The sequence below is a fragment of the Tachypleus tridentatus genome, chromosome 13, assembly GCF_004210375.1.
Source record: "Tachypleus tridentatus isolate NWPU-2018 chromosome 13, ASM421037v1, whole genome shotgun sequence".
In the NCBI taxonomy this organism is placed as follows: Eukaryota; Metazoa; Arthropoda; class Merostomata; order Xiphosura; family Limulidae; genus Tachypleus; species Tachypleus tridentatus.
In genome coordinates, this window is record NC_134837.1 from 39341269 (window position 1) to 39359605 (window position 18337).

Genomic DNA, 18337 nt, shown 5'->3' on the forward strand with positions numbered 1-18337 from the left:
GAAAACAGGCATTGATTTGGAGTTTATGAAGTTTTGGTTTTCAAATCAGGATGTATCTTCATTTTCTTTTCAATGAATTTTAAGGTTGGAAGGTTCTCTTCAACCATCTATTACAATTCCATGGAGTACATTGTGACTTCACATGTTCATGTATCAAATTATTGGGAGTTTATCTTTGATAGCACTTGCTATGATATGCCAGTGGAGTAGTAAAATTAATGGCCTTTTGTATTGTAAGGTTGTCTTTCATGACTATTACTTTCACTTCACAGGTAAGGCTGTTTTTCATCTTTAACTTGGAGTGTTACTTACTTAAATGGTCTGCTTCGTGAATTTTATCACTTACACATACTATTGAAAACTGACTTGTTTAAATGTTGTGTTCTTTAGTTCTACATCATATATGTTGTTGTTTGACTTTTATTTCTTTGAAAGAGTGGTAATATAACCTCCAACTAGTAAGCATACCATACTAGCATTGGCATTGTCAAATGATTGGGAGTTTGCTACTTCTAACATTTGCCATGACACACTAGTGACTTTATATATACAAATTATTTATAAAGTGTGGGAATTCACTCTCTATTTAACCTGTATTTCTTCACAGAGTTCTTAAGAAGAAAAAAAATCAGTTCTAGAAGGACTAAATAACATGTACTTTTCATTATAACAAAGAGTGTGCATGTGCAATTTCTTTCCACTTGCATTCTAATTTAGATACTGTTATAACTTTATTAATTAAATTATTTCAGCTTTCTTAACTTCTGCATGCTTGTGCTAGTTATTTTCTTGAATAGTAAATGTAAATATAGAATTTATAATTTAATGAAATAAATATATTACAGAGCTTCAGTTTGTCTATTACTAACATACGTTGATAATCTGAAGTTTCCAAAGTTGTTATTCTGAATTCTAAAGAACCATAAAAGCATATACTTTGAATCTGAAATAATTTGTTGGTTTGATACTATATTGTTTTTATTTCAGAAGTGCTCGTGGGTTCATGCATATGAAAATTGTTTACAATGATGGAAAATTCATTCTAGGTCAGTTTAGCAAGCCTTTTGATAGCATCCCTGAGATGATACGTCATTATTCAGTCAACAAACTACCCATCAAGGGAGCAGAACATATGTCTCTTCTTCACCCTGTCATGTATCAACCTCAATAGAATTGACTCGTATATAAAAAAAAAACAACTATATTGCTTATGAGTGAGGCAAAACATTTATTTGTGTTTAACAAAATATTTCACAGATTCTTTATTAGAATTGTCAGAAATCTTTCACACCATGTAACATGTTATGTTTTTTAAGAAGGTTGTTCGATTCTCTCATTTCTTGTTACAAACTGTTTATATTTCTGCAACTGTTGTTTGGTATAACTAGCTTATCTTCCATTCCAGCATTTAAAAAATCTGAATTTCTATAATCTTTCATTTTCTGTTATTAAAAGTAAATCTACAGAATAATTTTATGACTAAAGTATTTACAGATTCTTTCATGAATATGTACATTCCAATTTTTGTCTACATTTGCATTTTTATTATAATAAATCTGTCCAATCATTTTACGATTGAAAAGTAATTCCCAAGTCTCTATATGAATATCTCACCTCACGTGCCATTTGGAAAATTCATTATACTTATTGCAAACCTTATATTTTGACATCTTCAAAACTGCATCCATTTAAGGTGGATGAACAGAAGTGTGATTCATAATCAGTTTCTTTAGCCTGACTTGGCCTACACTTGGTGGTCGTGAACTTATTAACTGCATGTGTTGAACAGTGGAAATGTTTATGAACTATATATATATACCAAAGAATTTTACCTCTTTTTATGTTTATCACATTGAGAAACCTGTTTGGTCTCTGATAAAACAAGAACTTTGCTTAAGGACACATCCTGATATATTAGTCAGCTTTTGTTATTATTGCTTGAAGAAAAATCTTGGTCTTTTTGACAAATGAAAGAACAGTTGATACCAAGCAACTTCTGTAGATAATACTTATGCCTTCTTTTAAATGTTGTAATTTTCATTTATTGTAGAATCCTGTTTTTTTAAACAAAACAACATTGATACAATAACCAATACTTAGTCATATCTCATTCAACTTCTTAAGTTTCAGAAAGTTAATATGAAGATTTTAATTTAAAATGTCAAATTTTTCAGTGACATAATTGTCTCTGGGAACATGCACAGCAGGTATAGAGCCAAAAGTCACTTTGTACAAATTGTCAAAGTGACTTAAAGATCTTCTAATAAAATAAAGTATTGTATGAAGTCTGTGCATGGTCTTTGAGAGTGTATATGTTAGTTAAAGACTAGAACTAGGAACTTCCTGTTCAAACTTTTAACTTCATATTTAGGATCTGTATATTATAACAGAACAGTGTCGTTTTTAGCTGTCTGAGATAATTTTTTTCTCAAGTTATCTTTAAATCCACAAAATGTAATTTTTTTCAGGTTCTTGTAATGACTGAGGCATTATCTGTTTGTTTATTTAGAATTAGAATTTTTTTTCACAAAGCCTCAAAGATATTATTTATAATGTTTTTAGAAATTCTAGTTTCCACTTGTCTTTACATATTCATAAAGTGTCTATATTCTATTTAGAAAGTGAGAAATTCTTATATTGTTATTTAATATGGTTCCTTAAGAGCTGAGAAGCTTAGCTGTATAAGATTTACAGTTTTTATTATTTTTAAAACTAGAATGTTTGATTTATTATGTCATTTGAAAATTGTTTTTGTGTAATCTGGAGAAACTGGAAATATTGTGTTCAGGATCTTGCATCATTAAGATCTGAATGAGTTATTTCAGTTATCTCAGTTATTTCACCATTGACATCCTTTTTGTATTATCTATTGAAGCAGGAAATACTGTGTTTATGATCATGCTTTGTTAATATCTGACTGAGTTGTATAGGAAAGCAAGTCATATATTCAGGTATTTGCATCATTAACATGTTTCTTGTGTTTTACATATATGAAAGCAGGAAGTCTTGTGTTCAAGTCTTTACATTCTTATAATCAACCTAGTAAGAATAGAGAACTTCATGTTCAGGCCTTTACATTCTTCAAGATTTAGTATAAGTTATCTATAAATCTGAAAAATCCAGTTTTTATGCTCTCATACAGTCTTAACAAGTCTGTAAGTTATATCTAGAGAATTATAAAATCCAGTTTTGAGAATCTATACAGTACTGTGTTGTTTCTAGAACCATAAAGATCAGTGCTCAGCTGTTTGTCATTGAAATGCTTGTATGTCATATGAAAATGTGGAGACTGAAATATCAATGTACTTTAATCTGTGTTTGTGAGTATGTGTGTGTGCATTTCTTGGTGTATTTTCATCACTTGATTAGGCTTAGATTTGAAAAAAATGATCATGAATTAATGTCAGTGTGTGATTCAGTTTAAGAACACCACGCATACTTAAACCTTTTGTGAGGGAATTTCCTAAATACTGATATGTGGTTAACTTCTTTCAACCCATGTGGTCAGTGAAGAATAAAGTGATGCACATGTGTGTGAGTGAAAGTTACTGTAGCTGTTGTTTAGAAATGATGTGTGCATGTGTACACATTCTTTTTTTGTTTTAGCTTGTTTATGTTATCTCTTTTTTTAAGTACCTTCAGAAGCTGGCCTTCAAAGTTTGGTAGTTGTGCAGCCAAATATTGATATTTATACTATGTTGTTTATGAATTATATATCAGTAGAAAGTTTCATATAGTTGTGTTCTCTTGCTGGTGTTAGAGGCATCTCTGTATTTTTTCTATGTTTTATAGCATCTTTTTTTAAACCCATTAATGTTTTGAATTCGTTAAGTGTCAGTAAGAGTATACTGATTCCAGCTAGACTATTACACTGAGGTTTATTTTGTGAGACTGGGAGCAGTTTTGGTATTTGAACTGTGACTTTTCCTATGGTAGAAAAGCAGTTCTCTGTAGGTTAATAAATTTGCTTCCTGCATGCAGTTGGGAATAGAACATATTTTAGTAATTTGAACAGTTTGTTTTATTAACCATATAATACTTAAGTGGTTTTTCTGTTTGCTTTTAACTACTTAATATCTGATGTACTTAAATTGTGTAATACCTGTTTGTGATGATTGGCATTGTAACTTGGAAATGTATATGTAACATATATATAGGTGAAAAAGACTGATTATTTTTTTATATTTGTGATTTAGTATGTACTTCACTTGACCATTACCTTTTCATTTGTTGTTCTTATGTATTTTGTAAGAAACCTAGCCAAAAATTTATGGTGTTTTGTTTGATAAAGTTTCTCATAATTTGTTTTAAAAAGAAACTCAACATGCAATTTTCTATACTAAATTAACACTTGACTTAAATTTTACTCCCTGTTCAAACTGAAATAAGTTTGATACTTTTACTTATGGTACATTTAATAAAGCATAGTAATGCTGTGTATTATTTAAACATTATAGGGGTGATGTATACATGTTATCTAATGATTAATATTAATTATTAAAAACTTGTGTATCATGTTACATATAATCTTATTTCACCTCTAAAGAGGTTTTTTTTAATATACTGAAAAAAGTCATTGTAGATAAATTTTAATGCTTAATTGGATTATTGTCCTTAAAGATGTCCAGTAATATTATTGGATCTCCCTCTGCTGATGGGTTAGTTTGCTGTATCATATAATGTTTTGGGACAACATGTGACCTTTTGGTTTATCTTGACTGTTTCACACTGTAAATTAACTTTAAAAAACAACAACCTTAAAGTTGTCCCTAATAATTCATATACATATCAATTTTTTTCTTAAACTTGATTAAATATTTTTCCTCTACAACATTTGAAAACAACCCATTCTGAAGGCCAACTACCCTGTTAGAAAAATAAAACTGTTCTAGCCAAAGATTACTCCCATTCTACTAAAAGTTGTCTGTGTCCCTTAGTCATACCATTCTCACTGTTAACTGTGAAAAAAAAACACATCAATATTAATTCCCCTTACAATCTTAAACACCTCAACCAGTTCCCCCCTTCCTAACTTCTTCAGTTTTCCATATAAAGCAGAACAAAAAGGGTATATTTTATACAAGTTTATTTCTTTTTTTCTTAAATTGATCAGCTTATTAAAAAAAAATCAAACTCTGTTACACATATCCATTGTGAACATTGAATAGTAGTTTTTATATAACAGTATATAACATTTGTAAATGTTTCTTCCCTTAACCTTTATTGACCTTATTTTTAGTTTCTGTGGTTGCTGGAGAGCACAAACACTTCAACTGCATTAGTGGATAAGAATCATATACTCTATTGAATAATAATATTGCAAATAATTGGGATGCTTTAATTGACTCTCTGTTGCATACCTTTTAATTTAAAATAAGTTATTTCAAACTAATTTTTTATTTAATTAAATTGAGCCTAACACTGTTTTTGTAGTTATTTGTTTCTATTTTACCATTTCTTTGTAAGAATTTTTGTGAATTGTGTTTATACTTAAATCATTTCTGCAAGTAATATTTGTCTTAATTATGTATGTGATAAGCAAACGTATTCTTGATGGTGGAATTTCATAACTTATTTAACAATTTAAAAGGAATGGTGGAAATAAAAAAAACTTAAAGTATCTGATTTTTTAAAGAACATAAAAACATTTTTGGTAATATAACTCAGAATAACAATAACAAAATTGTATGAACTTTGTAGAAACCTGAAGAAGAAAAATACACATACATGCACACATATCAATATCTTTAAAGGCTTAAGATGCAATACCAACACTATGATTGGAATATCTTCATGTCTAATTTAACAGTGAAACAAATGAGTGAGTTGTAATCAGTTTTATGTTACATAATTCAGTTTAGTGATTGTTACTTTTCAAGCTACTATAAAAAAAAACAATAATTAATGTTTGCTGTTTTACAACATATCAGACACACATTCCAAATTAAAGTTGGGTGATTACCTCAATTACTTATGAGCATTGGTTACATCAACTGATTAATGGAAATTGTTATTAATTCTATCAATGTCATCAAAAATAATCAACTAGTTTCTGATTATTACTCTTTCAGATTTTTCCAACTAGCCATTAATTGATATTTTAGTTAAATCAGTGTCAGAGAAATAATCAATTAATCAAAATGAGTGTTTCTGATTGTTACTGTTTTCAGTTACTCCAAATATCCAAGTGATTGTTGCTAAGTGAAAACCAAGATAACTGGTCCTATTTGTACTCTGCCCACAGCAGGTACCAAAACCCAGTTTTTTAATATAAAATGAGAATTTCTTAGCAATCTCAATAAATGTGACAATTCATCCTTTAAGAAATTCCACTGATCTCTCAGCTCATTATTTCCTATTTTAAGGGTAAACATCCTATTAATACAAATATTAATTTATTGTTAAATTGTTTGTAAAGTTTTTGCAAACGTTTGACCTGTTTAAAAGCATTTGCAAAATTCAGTTAATTTACTCATACTGTAATTAAAAATTAAAAAGGAAGCATACTTTATTGCTAATGTTTCAAAAGTTTTGGTTAAATAAATGGACAATGGTTGCAAATAATTTGTGAAAAGATAATGTCTCTTGAAAATATTTTTTTTCCTTTTTGAAGATTAAAAAATTACTTATTTTTAGAATTAAACCATACATACTGTTCTTTTCAAAAAATATATGAACATTCTCCCCTTACATTATTAATTTGTACTATATTTACATTTAAACTTTTTTTATATTTATTAATTTTTAGGAAAGTGATACAACATTATTATTAATTTTAACTTAAGTGTTTGGTTTATAATTAATAAGAATAGAACAGTTATTTATTTGCCCCTTGGCTTTTTAATTACCCCCCAAAAAATCATGCAAAGTTTCAGCTTTTCTCTGGAATGTAACAGTTGGTTTGAATAAAATATATGAAATGCACATAACTTTTTGCATTGCTTAAAACAGTATCATTTTAATATAATACATTGTAAATAACTAGGAAGATACATACACATACTGGTTAAGATAAAAATATTTTTCACAGGTACATATGTAATTTTATACTTCAGGTATCACAAATTACTCTCCTTAAAACAGTAAAAAAAAAAAAAATACAGTGGAAACCCTCGAAGTGGCCACCCCTTGAAAGTGGTTATTTAATCAGTCCCTTTTTTTGTTTACATAATTCCTAATTATGTACAGTGGAACCTCTCTAATCAGGCCAGTTTGACTCAGTCCCAAAAGTGGCTGCTTTAAGAGGAGTTCCAGTGTATGTTATGGGATCTTACACAGATATTGTTTATATTAGAAGCAAATGCTTATCCTGACAATCTTTCTTTCTTAAATGACCATTGAATTCAAAAGTGAAACAGTGACATTCTGTAAGAGTAATACACGAATCTTCTCTATTCTTCTTTCAAAAGGGCATTTTGCTCATATGTCAAAAATGTGAGAGTGGGGGAGTAGGCATGTGGTTCTCGTACCCTACAGGTTGCACTTCCTGAGGGCCCAATTTAAAAATCTGCATTGTAGTAATAATGTTTGTGTATTGTTATATCAATTTGAAAAGCTTCAAAAATATATTTCTATGGCAAGACATCAGTTGAGGGTATTTAGTGATCATCAGAACTTTCCAAACAACACTGACCCATTTTTATTGCATACATTTAGGTTTATTCATTCAAGCAGCACACACAAGTATAAAATCATGTTTCATGAAAAACTGTGATATATCACTTGATTTCAAAATACAAAATTTGTTTTTTGAAGCACATGGGTAGACTAATTCTGGTACATACAGTAAAATTAATAACACTTACTTTTTTCATACAAAAAGAGAAGTTTTAAGTTTCTTTACCTAGTTATCAGACTACAACCTCTAAAATATGAGCTAACTGTTCTCAGAATTAAAGTCAGAACAAAGTTTTTATTCAATATATGCATACACTAAAACTTTCTATCAAACTATTCAGTTTCTTTTTCTGAGTAGTAGTTCCGGAATTAAGGTAGGGCACAGGACAATCATACTAGCTCTGTTTTTAAATATATATGAGAGAAAATAAAGTTTCCATTATTTAAAGAACTAGGTGACAACAATTTATATTAAAATAATGAGTGTTATATTCTCCATTTTTGAAACATGAAAATATAATCAAATAAAATGAAATTAATGGACAAATTTTTGCAAGCTGTTGAAAGTAAATTAATAGATGTGGGTGTGGCTGGTTATGCCTTTATGTCAAATTTATTTCATCATATATTTTGGACAATTATTTCTGGGTTAGATTTTGTGGCTGTTCCAAAAAGAAACTAAGGAAACTTTGGAGCTCTGAAGAAGATACCTTTTTTTAATATATATAAAGAGCCTCAGTAATTTAAAACAGTGAAATGCATATCTATGAAACTATCACAACACTGTTTGGTCAAGTTGCACAAATTACATGTTTTGTTCTCTATTGTATTAAAGAAACAATTGAATCACATGGATCAAACACTGCATGAACTTGAAATTATTTTTATCTATGTAGAATAGTCTGTGAAACATTTACACTTTCACAATCCTGATGGATTTTACTATCAACTTCTTTTTTGAACTGTACAACTTGTATTTAAAATACTTGAATAGTAAAACACACATTCTAAGTAGTCTGAGTAAACGTATTTAGATAATTATAATTGCATATAACAAAAAATTGTTTAGAATTATAAAAAAGCAAGCAATACAATCAATAACTGTACAGAAAAAACAAAACTGTGACCTTTACAAAAGAGATGTTCTAATTTTATCTGTTTGAAAACTAGAAATATATTTAATATATATTACCTATCCTTTAAATAAAATTTTCTATCAAAATCATATACACTAAACAAATGTAAAACATTCCATTAATAAATGTTTCCAATTCAAATTTTATTCCCAATTAGTAAGAAATGTTAAGCAAATCTGATGCTAAATTAGAATATGTGTATCTTGCATCAGCATATATATTTTGAAACTGATGACTGTATTTATGACAAATATCACATTCAGTTTTTAAGCTATAATTTGAGTTCGGTAATTAATTATATGTAGGTTTTTCTTCACTGCCCTGTACACAACTCTTAGATGCACTGAACTTTCTCTTCATTCTAAAGTTACTTTTTATTCAAATAAAAATTAATTTGGAAACAAAGACAATGCAATAAGTCAGACACTTTTTCACAAAGTGTATACTTCAGAAAAATTGTACAAATGAAATTACAAGATGCTTTTTTAAAGTTTGTAAGTATCTTAAAGTGATCACAGTACTCATTTTAACAAGTAATAAAGCATTGAAAAAAATAAGGATGATATTGCCAAAAATGTACAGAAACAATGACAGGATGAATACACAAATTTCCTTACATAGGTAGCCATATTTTTACAAGAAACACTTTTATCTACAACTGAATGTTGAATTCCTTTTACTTGCATGAATTCATGTTTAAGTAAAAACAAACTGAATGATGTGTTAAAATGTCTTACAATGGCTTATTCACGTAAACAATGACTTATGTAGCAAGTTTTGTATGGTTTTATTTACTCATCCCTACCTTCCTTCTGTGCCTTTTAGTATTTACATCCATACATAACACTTAAATGTTTTTATTACTTTCTTTCATCTCTTTTTTTTCTTCAAACAATAACAATGAATATTAATGAATGGCAGTTGTTATGAAGATAGCAGTTTTAGCCTGGAGTGGTGAGTTGTCATGATGGACCTCACGTGCTAAGTTGGTAAAATGCAACACTACTTTGTATTTCTCAAGTTGAAATATAACTTCAAACATTTGTAAGCTAACCCTTCTGATACCAGAATTAGCAGGTTGTTCGGCTGTTATGCTACTTGTCAGTTTTCTACTTTAGCAACATTTTTTGGCTAAACTGGAGGTCTTAATAGCTTTGAAAAACCTAAGTCTGGTGTTTATAACAGTCTTAGACATTGTTATATGAGATTTGAAACTGTGATGAGCAACAAATAATGTGTGGCAACCATTTTAGTCCTAGCCCATCCCTACATAATAAGAAACTACAGTGCTTCCTGATAGATTATATTAATTTTGCAAGTACAAAATTCCTTGACTAGTTTTGTGTTAAAATAAGTGTAATAACTAATTTATTTCATTAAACTATCACAGTTATGAAAGAATTAATAATAAATACTCAAATATATCTAAAAGAAAGCATGTGATTAGTGTATAACTTTGTTACATCTCCATTAAAAAAAGAATAATTGAGATTACTGTTCCATTTCATTAACGTTCAAATTCTTTAAGAGAGAGTTAAGGTATAACCATGGAATTGAGAAGTATCATTAATGACAAAAGCTGTTCCTGAGAAAAATGTTTAAAAGACATTGTAATGCAAACTAAGTAAAATCAAGTTACGAAAATGCAAATGTGTATATATTAAAATCACATATATAATAAAATGTTTTATATAATTTCACTAACTACTCAATAAAACAATATTTTCTCACATAAATTTAACACCTCTCCATATGCTATCATCCAATCTACTCTTGAAATTAATAACTTAACAACTTACTACTTCTCTATTTAAATTCCAAAAAACACAACCAAAAAGATCTTCACCTCTGATTTATTCCTACAAAGTAATTCAAGTTTTATATAATATTTTAATAATGAACAACTTTTATATTTATCTAAACTAGTTTTATCATAAGAAAAAATCACCTGCAAAGATACTTCTGCAAGTAACACCAACTAAACATTTCATTCACTATCACAAACTGATAAATATATAAAGCTCTTAGAATATTACATGTTCAACATTACCATGTTGCAACATTAAGCTAGGTATCTGAATATGTGTGCAAGGTTACAAATGTACCATATATTTCATAAACTTAACCTGATTTAAATTCTGGAAGTGGCTGAGATGCTACTAAGAGTTATTTAGCCTACATGCTAAAGGGCCATTGCTTGTTACCTAGCCATTTCCAGAATTTAACTATACAATAAAGGTTCACACCATACATTGCACTAAATTTCAAGTTAATACATAACCATTGAGAAACAGACGTGTGTATACGTACACACAAATGTAAGCCCAATTTTCAATAAACTATGTCTGATAAAGTTAAAATTTTGCCAAATGTTATATATTCCACAGTTTACTGGTATATGAAATATTTACTTTAAAAATATCAATTTATTTTAAAAATTACTATAACAGACACAAACAAACTATAATTCATCAAAGTTTAAGAAGGTATATTTTGTTAATTTGGCTTTTATTAGTTTTACAACTGGACGTTTCTTGCAGAGGAAGTTATCACAAGCCATTAACAATGAAAAAAACATTTAAAGCCAAGTTTAGTTTTTATAGCTATTTCTGAGATATTGGTTCTGGAAATCAAAACTATGAAATTTCAGAAAAAGCTTTAAAATGTTCACTGGTAATTCTTAGTAATGAAAATGTTGCATCAATACTTCATAAAGCCACTTATCCTTACCAATACAAGTTTAATACTCAAGTACACAAAATCCAACTAAAATGTAGTTTTATGTCTTTGGAAGAGGATGATTATTGTTCATTTCTTTTGAGACAAGTTACTCCTTCTTCTGGGTAGAATCCCGTCTTGTGATAGCTTCTCTGGAAGCAAAGTGAAAGTTGTTCCAGAAGTTCCAGGCCATAAAGATAGGGCCAACTAATAACAAAAGATTGATTGCCCAGAAAAGAAACAAAGAAACACCATTTGGTGGCACCCGCTGCACATACGGTGTTCGAGGGTGAAGTGAGGCACCAATGTGTATGATTTGAGCCTAGAAAACAAGTATTAAAATTTGTTAAAAGTATTATAAATAACGAAAATACAAGTTAACCTGTGTGAAGAAGTGAGTTATTGTGTCAAACTTAATAACATTTAAACTGATTGGTATGATGATGCATTTAGAGAATTATATAAGATCAAGAGAGTTGGATAACACACATCAATTCAGAAATAAACCACAAATGGCATATGAAAAAACTGTTGGCTAAAAATATAAAAATTAATAGTATTTCTCTAAATACATTAATTAGAATGAAAGCAAAGCTTTTAACACATAATACAGAAAGATATGTAACTGATGACTGTGAAATGGTTGGATTATTCAGTTATACATTTTTTTCAGTTTTCAGTAATGAAGACTTAAGCAGTATTACTCATATTGAACAGTCATTAGATGGAACCGATTTGATAACCTTAATCCTGAAATTATTAGAAAAACAATAGGAAGATCCAGAAATGATAAAGCTCCTAGATTAGATAATATTTAGTGTTTAATGTTTATCCTTCTCCAAAAATCAATATCTAAATATTATCTGATGTAGGAGCTTTGTAAGTCTTTGAGTACCTGATCAATGCCAGCTGATTGGAAGCTGTACATTTATCCTCTTTGCAAGGGAGGTGATAAAAACTGTCCCATTACTTATAGATCTATTAATCATACATCATCTGTGGAGAAAAAGTTTTAATTTTTTTTTTGATAAATGATTTTTTACAAAAAGTTTAAAATTTTGTCACATCATCAAAATGGTCATTCCTTATTAGTCTTCTGACATTCTTTGAAGAGGTTATTGTTTATATAAAAATGGTAGGGGTGTTGATTTAGTATATGAGAATTTTCAGGAAGTAGTTGATACAGTGTTTGTGTTTTCTTATAGCATAGACTCATTGGGCTATCTGCTGAGTCTACTGAGAAGAATTGAAAACCTGATTTTAGCATAGTAAAGCTGTAGATTTACCACTGTACCAGCAGGGGACAATACAGTGTTACATCAAAGACTTGTTAAAAATTATTTCTGTAGGTGTGTGTACAGTAACATTCCTTATTGTACAGTAACCTAGCTGGATGGAAGAGAGCAGAGGGTTGTTGTTATTGATGGAGTTTAGTAAAATTGGATTAATATCACAAGTGGGGTACCTCAAAGGTCAATAACAGTGATAAGGGAATGGTCAACAGGGTATTTAAATTATTTCATGGTATTAAGGTTTTGGGTGTTACTGAGTATGAGGATGCCACTGCTTACTAAAGGATCTGGATTATTTGGTGAACTGAGTATATAAATGGCAGATAGCTTTTAATCAAAATAAATGCAAAATGACACGTGGAATATCACAATTTGAATTATGAAAATGATTTTGATAGGAGTGACTTCAATAGTGTCACAGAAGAAAAAATGTCTTGGTGTTATGACTGATCAGTCTCTAAGACACCCAAACACTGTAGTGTTGCTAGTGGTAGGACAAACAAAATCTTATATTGTATATGAAGAAATACTGAATACGAAACTAGTTTCTAATTTTATTGTATAGGTCACTGGTTGAGCCACATTCAAGGTATTGCATTCAGTCTTATGATTCCTACCTTAGAAAGAACACTGAATTTTTGGAAAGGATTTAGAGAAGAGCTACTACCTGAGACAAAAAGGTTATATAAGGACAGGTTAAGATCTCTGAAATGATTTTCTCTTTACAAAAGAGAGAGAGAGCAAGATGGAACCTGATTTATGCCTTTAAGATTGTTAAGAAAACTGTTAGTGTTCATGAATCCTTGTTTTTGTACATAATGGTGACAACAGTATGACTAGGGAGGCACACTTACAAATTTTGACATGGTACAAGTCATGTTTAGCTAAGATGGTTTTTTTCTAACAGGATGGTTGGCCTTTGTGATTGGCCACCTTCAGTAAAGTGGATGCAATAAATTTAAGAGCAGGTTTCACAAGCATCTGAAAGATAACAGCTGGCTTTGAGTGTCTTACTTTAAATAAACTAATAAATAAAATAAACTAATCCAACTCCACTTTTTCAGATCATTAATCAAATAAACCCTTATGAAGATGGATGTGTCTGAGGAACACATAAGGCATATAATGCTTTATGAGTTAAAAAAGGTAATAGTGCAGCAGAAACTACACAAAACATTCAAGATGTTTATGGTGCGGAATCTCTCAATGAAAGGAAACATCGAAGGTGATTTCAGAAGTTCAGATCATTTGATTACAGCTTAAGTGATGCATCAAGTTCAAGTCATCCTGTTGAGTGTAATGATGACTTGCTGCTGGCTGCACTTGATGAAGATTGTGCTGTAACAGTTGAAGAACTAGCACAGAAGCTTAATTCAACCCATTCAACAGTTCACCATCATCTGCAAAAGCTTGGAAAGGTGTCAAAATTTGGAAAATGGGGTCCCCATGGTTTGACAAAAGGCAGCCTTAGAGCAAGAGTGGACATTTGCACTTCTCTGCACTTTCGTGAACGTAACTCACCTTTCTTGGAGAGGTTAATGACTGGAGATGAAAAATGGATATATTATAAAAATGTTAAATGCCACAGACAATGACTCAGTGCAGGTAAACTGACTAAAGCATAGCCCAAAATGGACCTCCACCCCAGGAAAGTCTTAAAGCGTATGGTGGGATGTTGTTGGTGTGATTCACTTTGAGTTGCTTCCACTCAATGTAATGATTACGTCAGATTCCTACTGTAAACAGTTAGAGCGCTTGGATGTTGCACTGAAAGAAAACAGGCCTGCTTTGATCAATCATAAAGGTGTTGTGTTACACCAGGATAATGCACAACCCCATACAGCAAGGATCACATCTGTAAAGATTGAAGAGCTAGACTGAGAAATACTTCCACATCCTCCTTATTCTCCATACCTTTCCCCATCTGATTATCATCTATGTTTGCATAGTTTGCAGAACTATCTTGATGGAAAAGAACTTGGAACACATGAAGATGTCAAAACTTCCCTTTTTGACATTCTTTTCATCCAAACCCCAGAAATTTTATAGAAGTGGCATTCAGAATTTTGTGAATCATTGGCAGAAAGTAATTAATAACAATGGAACATATTGATCAAATAACATTAAAATCATTTAAAATCCTTTCTCTTTTCTGAACCTAAAATCAGACATTACTTAAGGGATGTCTTGATATATACAAATGTTTCTTACACAGTTAATTATTAGTGTTTTCTTCAAAGCTTTGAATAATCATCTCTTCCCATCAAAATTTACAGAGAATAATTCAGTTAACCCTTTCACGATTGGGCACAGCCACAAAAGTCATGTCATCATGTTTGCTGATCTTCGTTAAAAATTTTATTGAACTACTATTTTATGAATTTGTGTCAATAGGTTTGGAAGCAAATTGTAGATAATAAGTCAAACTTTAATAATATAATATTTTAAGAGTAAATATTAAAAGAACACACCTAGATATAGTAATTAGCGAGTCACGTGGTACACTGAATGCTGCACTATTTAAAATTAGATGTTTTTGATGTCAAAATACTAAGTCTATAGTTTTGTACAAATTAAAAACTCAAAATACTAATATTATCAAGCTAGAATATAAAATAAGAACCTCATATCTTTTTATTTTGCTGAAATATGGCTTATATAATGAATCAAACACAGTGGCCCTGTTCACCTCCTTCCATTTTTTGATATAGTCCTTTATATATACTTATTTCAATATATGACATGTGAATAACCAATCTACAAGTAATATTTGAGAATTTTGGGATGGTGACGAGTTTTTTAAATCAGACTAGTAACAAAACAGACTCGATATTTTCACAAACAAATCTTTAAGAAAATATTTCATTAAAAAACCTAATTTTTTGTGTACACTGAAATTATAAACTTTACTAAAAGTCTACCAAATTTTGTGAAGCTACACATGACGTCTCAAAAGTTATAAATAATGCAAATACTTAAAGTGTGCAAATGTCTAAACAAACTTGTGTATATTATACCTTGTCCATAACAAAAGGGTTATTTTAAAACATAAGTAACAAAATAAATTATTCTTTTCTACTTTGTTGTTACAATACAATCTGTGATCATTTTAATTAACTCTTTCATTACGGGTTGGGTGGAATCCACAGAGCTTGTAACCATGAAAGTATCCATAAGAGTAATTATATTATGATTTTTGATAATGTACACTTATTTTTACAAAACTTTGAAGATTATTGATAAACATTAAAAGGCTTTCATACATAAAATATTAGGTTTTTGAATTAAGTATTAAGGTATTTTAATTAAAGATTTCCTGGTACGTTTTTTCTTTCAGAATGTTGGTTATCCAACATGAAATTTCATTTTAAGATTAAAAATACTTTTATGCATCAGAAAATTTTCAAATTTCACGTGTGACATCTTTACAGCCTTCAAATAATTATAAAATGTTTTTAAGAAAAACTTTACACTTCATCTGTTATTTTCACTGTTAAATAAAACTTGTGTTCAATCTTCTAATCACAATAAAAAAATAAAGAAATATATATAAATTGTTTTTTTCTTTCTAGAAAGACTACAGATAAAAACTTGAAAACACAAATATGTAAATCTAAGTAATTTAAATATAATTATTATTTTTATTACATTTACCTTTCAGCCATGCTCAGCTAACTTGGTAGAAGTTATGATGACAAAGTGCACGTGCACTCACATTACTTTTATTGATAAGCAGAGAAGAATGTTTCGACCTTCCTAGGTCATCTTCAAGTTAACAAAGAGAGAGTTTGAAAACTGAAGATGACCTAGGAAGGTCAAAACATTGTTCTCTGCTTATCAATAAAAGTGTTAATACCCATACCAGCCGTTCTAAGATACATTTTTTATTTCAAGTAGGTTTCTCATCATCGAGACTCACATTACGGTATCCAAAAATATAAAATCGGCCTTTACAAAAGTAATGAGTTTAGTGGACTAGTATTTTGTAAAATATAGGCACATTTTAGTTATATATGTATATGCATTGTTACTATTTATAAATAAGTTTTAAAATTTATTTTCCTTACAACATAGAACAATAAATAAAAAAATAAAGAATACAATTATCTCTTCTAGTTATGGCCTTTGTACTCAACTGTTGCTTGTCATAAATTGCTAAGCCTTTAGAAGTTTCACACATGGAGGATATGAAATAAAATAAATTTTTGGGAGTTTTATATATACATTTGAATAACCAAAAATCATAAACTACTATATCAATAATATCATATTCCATTATAATTTATCAAGTTAAGTAACTAAGCTTGATTTGGGTCTAAAAAAATATGAAATTTCAAACAGGCTAAAGACTCAGCTTCCCAGCAAGAAATAAAAGTCTTGAAATAAAAGTGATGATGCCATTATATTAGAATAGCTGAAGAAAAAACCAAAAAAACTTGTAGGACATTCTGAGTATTTATACACCTATCTCTATATAGAGATATAAGTGTATACAAGACTTGTTTCTGAACATCACAGGAGATAAGCAGAGCCACTATGTTTGATTCAGTACGTGAATGATTTTTCAGCAAATAAAAAAGATATGAAATACTTTTTACATTCTAGTTTTTCAATATCGGCATTCTGAGTTCCTAATTTGTACAAAACTAAACTATCGACCTTGTTTTTGACATCACAAACATCTAATCTAAACCACTGCTGCATTCAACATACCACATAACACATAAAAATCAATGATTGCGTGTGTTTTTTAAATGTTTACTTTTAAATTGTTTCAGAACATCACAGGAGATAAGCAGAGCCACTATGTTTGATTCAATACGTGAATGGTTTTTCAGCAAATAAAAAAGATATGAGATACTTTTTACATTCTAGTTTTTCAATATCGGTAATCTGAGTTCCTAATTTGCATAAAACTAAACTATCGACCTTGTTTCTGACATCACAAACATCTAATCTAAACCACTGCTGCATTCAACATACCACATAACACATAAAAATCAATGATTGCATGTGTTTTTTAAATGTTTACTTTTAAATTAAGAAATTACATAATTTAGAATATGAAAATTTGGTTTATAGTTGACAATATGACACCAAACTTAATGAAATAAATTCATAACTTAGTAGTTTTATAAATTTTTGAATTCAAGTCAAGAAACGTGATGAAATAGTACTTGACCTGAGGCCCACTGTGTAAATAAAAGTCATTATACACTCTTTACATCTAAATTTACAAACATGCAGGCTAAATCTATTTTACTATATCTCTTATTGACTTTCTCTAACTTACTTCAACTATTTATGGATGCATTTATAAATAGCTAAACTAAAGCTTACATCTTTGCATATGCCATGAAATATTAAGATATACTAATTTTCGATCAAGACAATGAAAAACTCTTAGAAAGTTCTAGTAATGTGACGAAATAATACAGGTTTCAATGAAACTACACAATGTATAAATTTGTACATAGTTATGTAAACAAAGCAGCAGTAAGCTATCATTTCTGAAAACAACTACATTTAACATTCAAACTGTACTTAAATTAAAGGAGTTGTTTATATCTAACA

The 18337-nt window shown here is 29.5% G+C and overlaps 2 protein-coding genes across 5 annotated transcripts in view; one reads left to right on the forward strand and one right to left on the reverse strand.

Annotated features, from left to right (window-relative positions):
- LOC143240390 (uncharacterized) overlaps nt 1–6929 on the forward strand; it is a 46400-nt gene extending 39471 nt beyond the window's left edge. Inside the window, exon 7 of one of the 2 annotated variants that reach the window (XM_076482726.1) lies at nt 1047–1182. In XM_076482726.1, the coding sequence (XP_076338841.1) occupies nt 1047–1056 (10 nt within the window). In that variant the 3' untranslated portion in view covers nt 1057–1182. Of the gene's footprint in view, nt 1–987 lie in introns of both variants that reach the window. The other variant, XM_076482723.1, reaches the window with a different exon arrangement.
- A 707-nt stretch (nt 6930–7636) lies between these two features.
- Nucleotides 7637–18337, reverse strand: part of LOC143240391 (transmembrane 6 superfamily member 1-like) — a 38438-nt gene continuing 27737 nt past the window's right edge. For all 3 annotated transcript variants that reach the window (XM_076482727.1, XM_076482729.1, XM_076482728.1), the window contains one exon: nt 7637–11793. In XM_076482727.1, the coding sequence (XP_076338842.1) occupies nt 11581–11793 (213 nt within the window). In that variant the 3' untranslated portion in view covers nt 7637–11580. The remainder of the gene's footprint in view (nt 11794–18337) is intronic.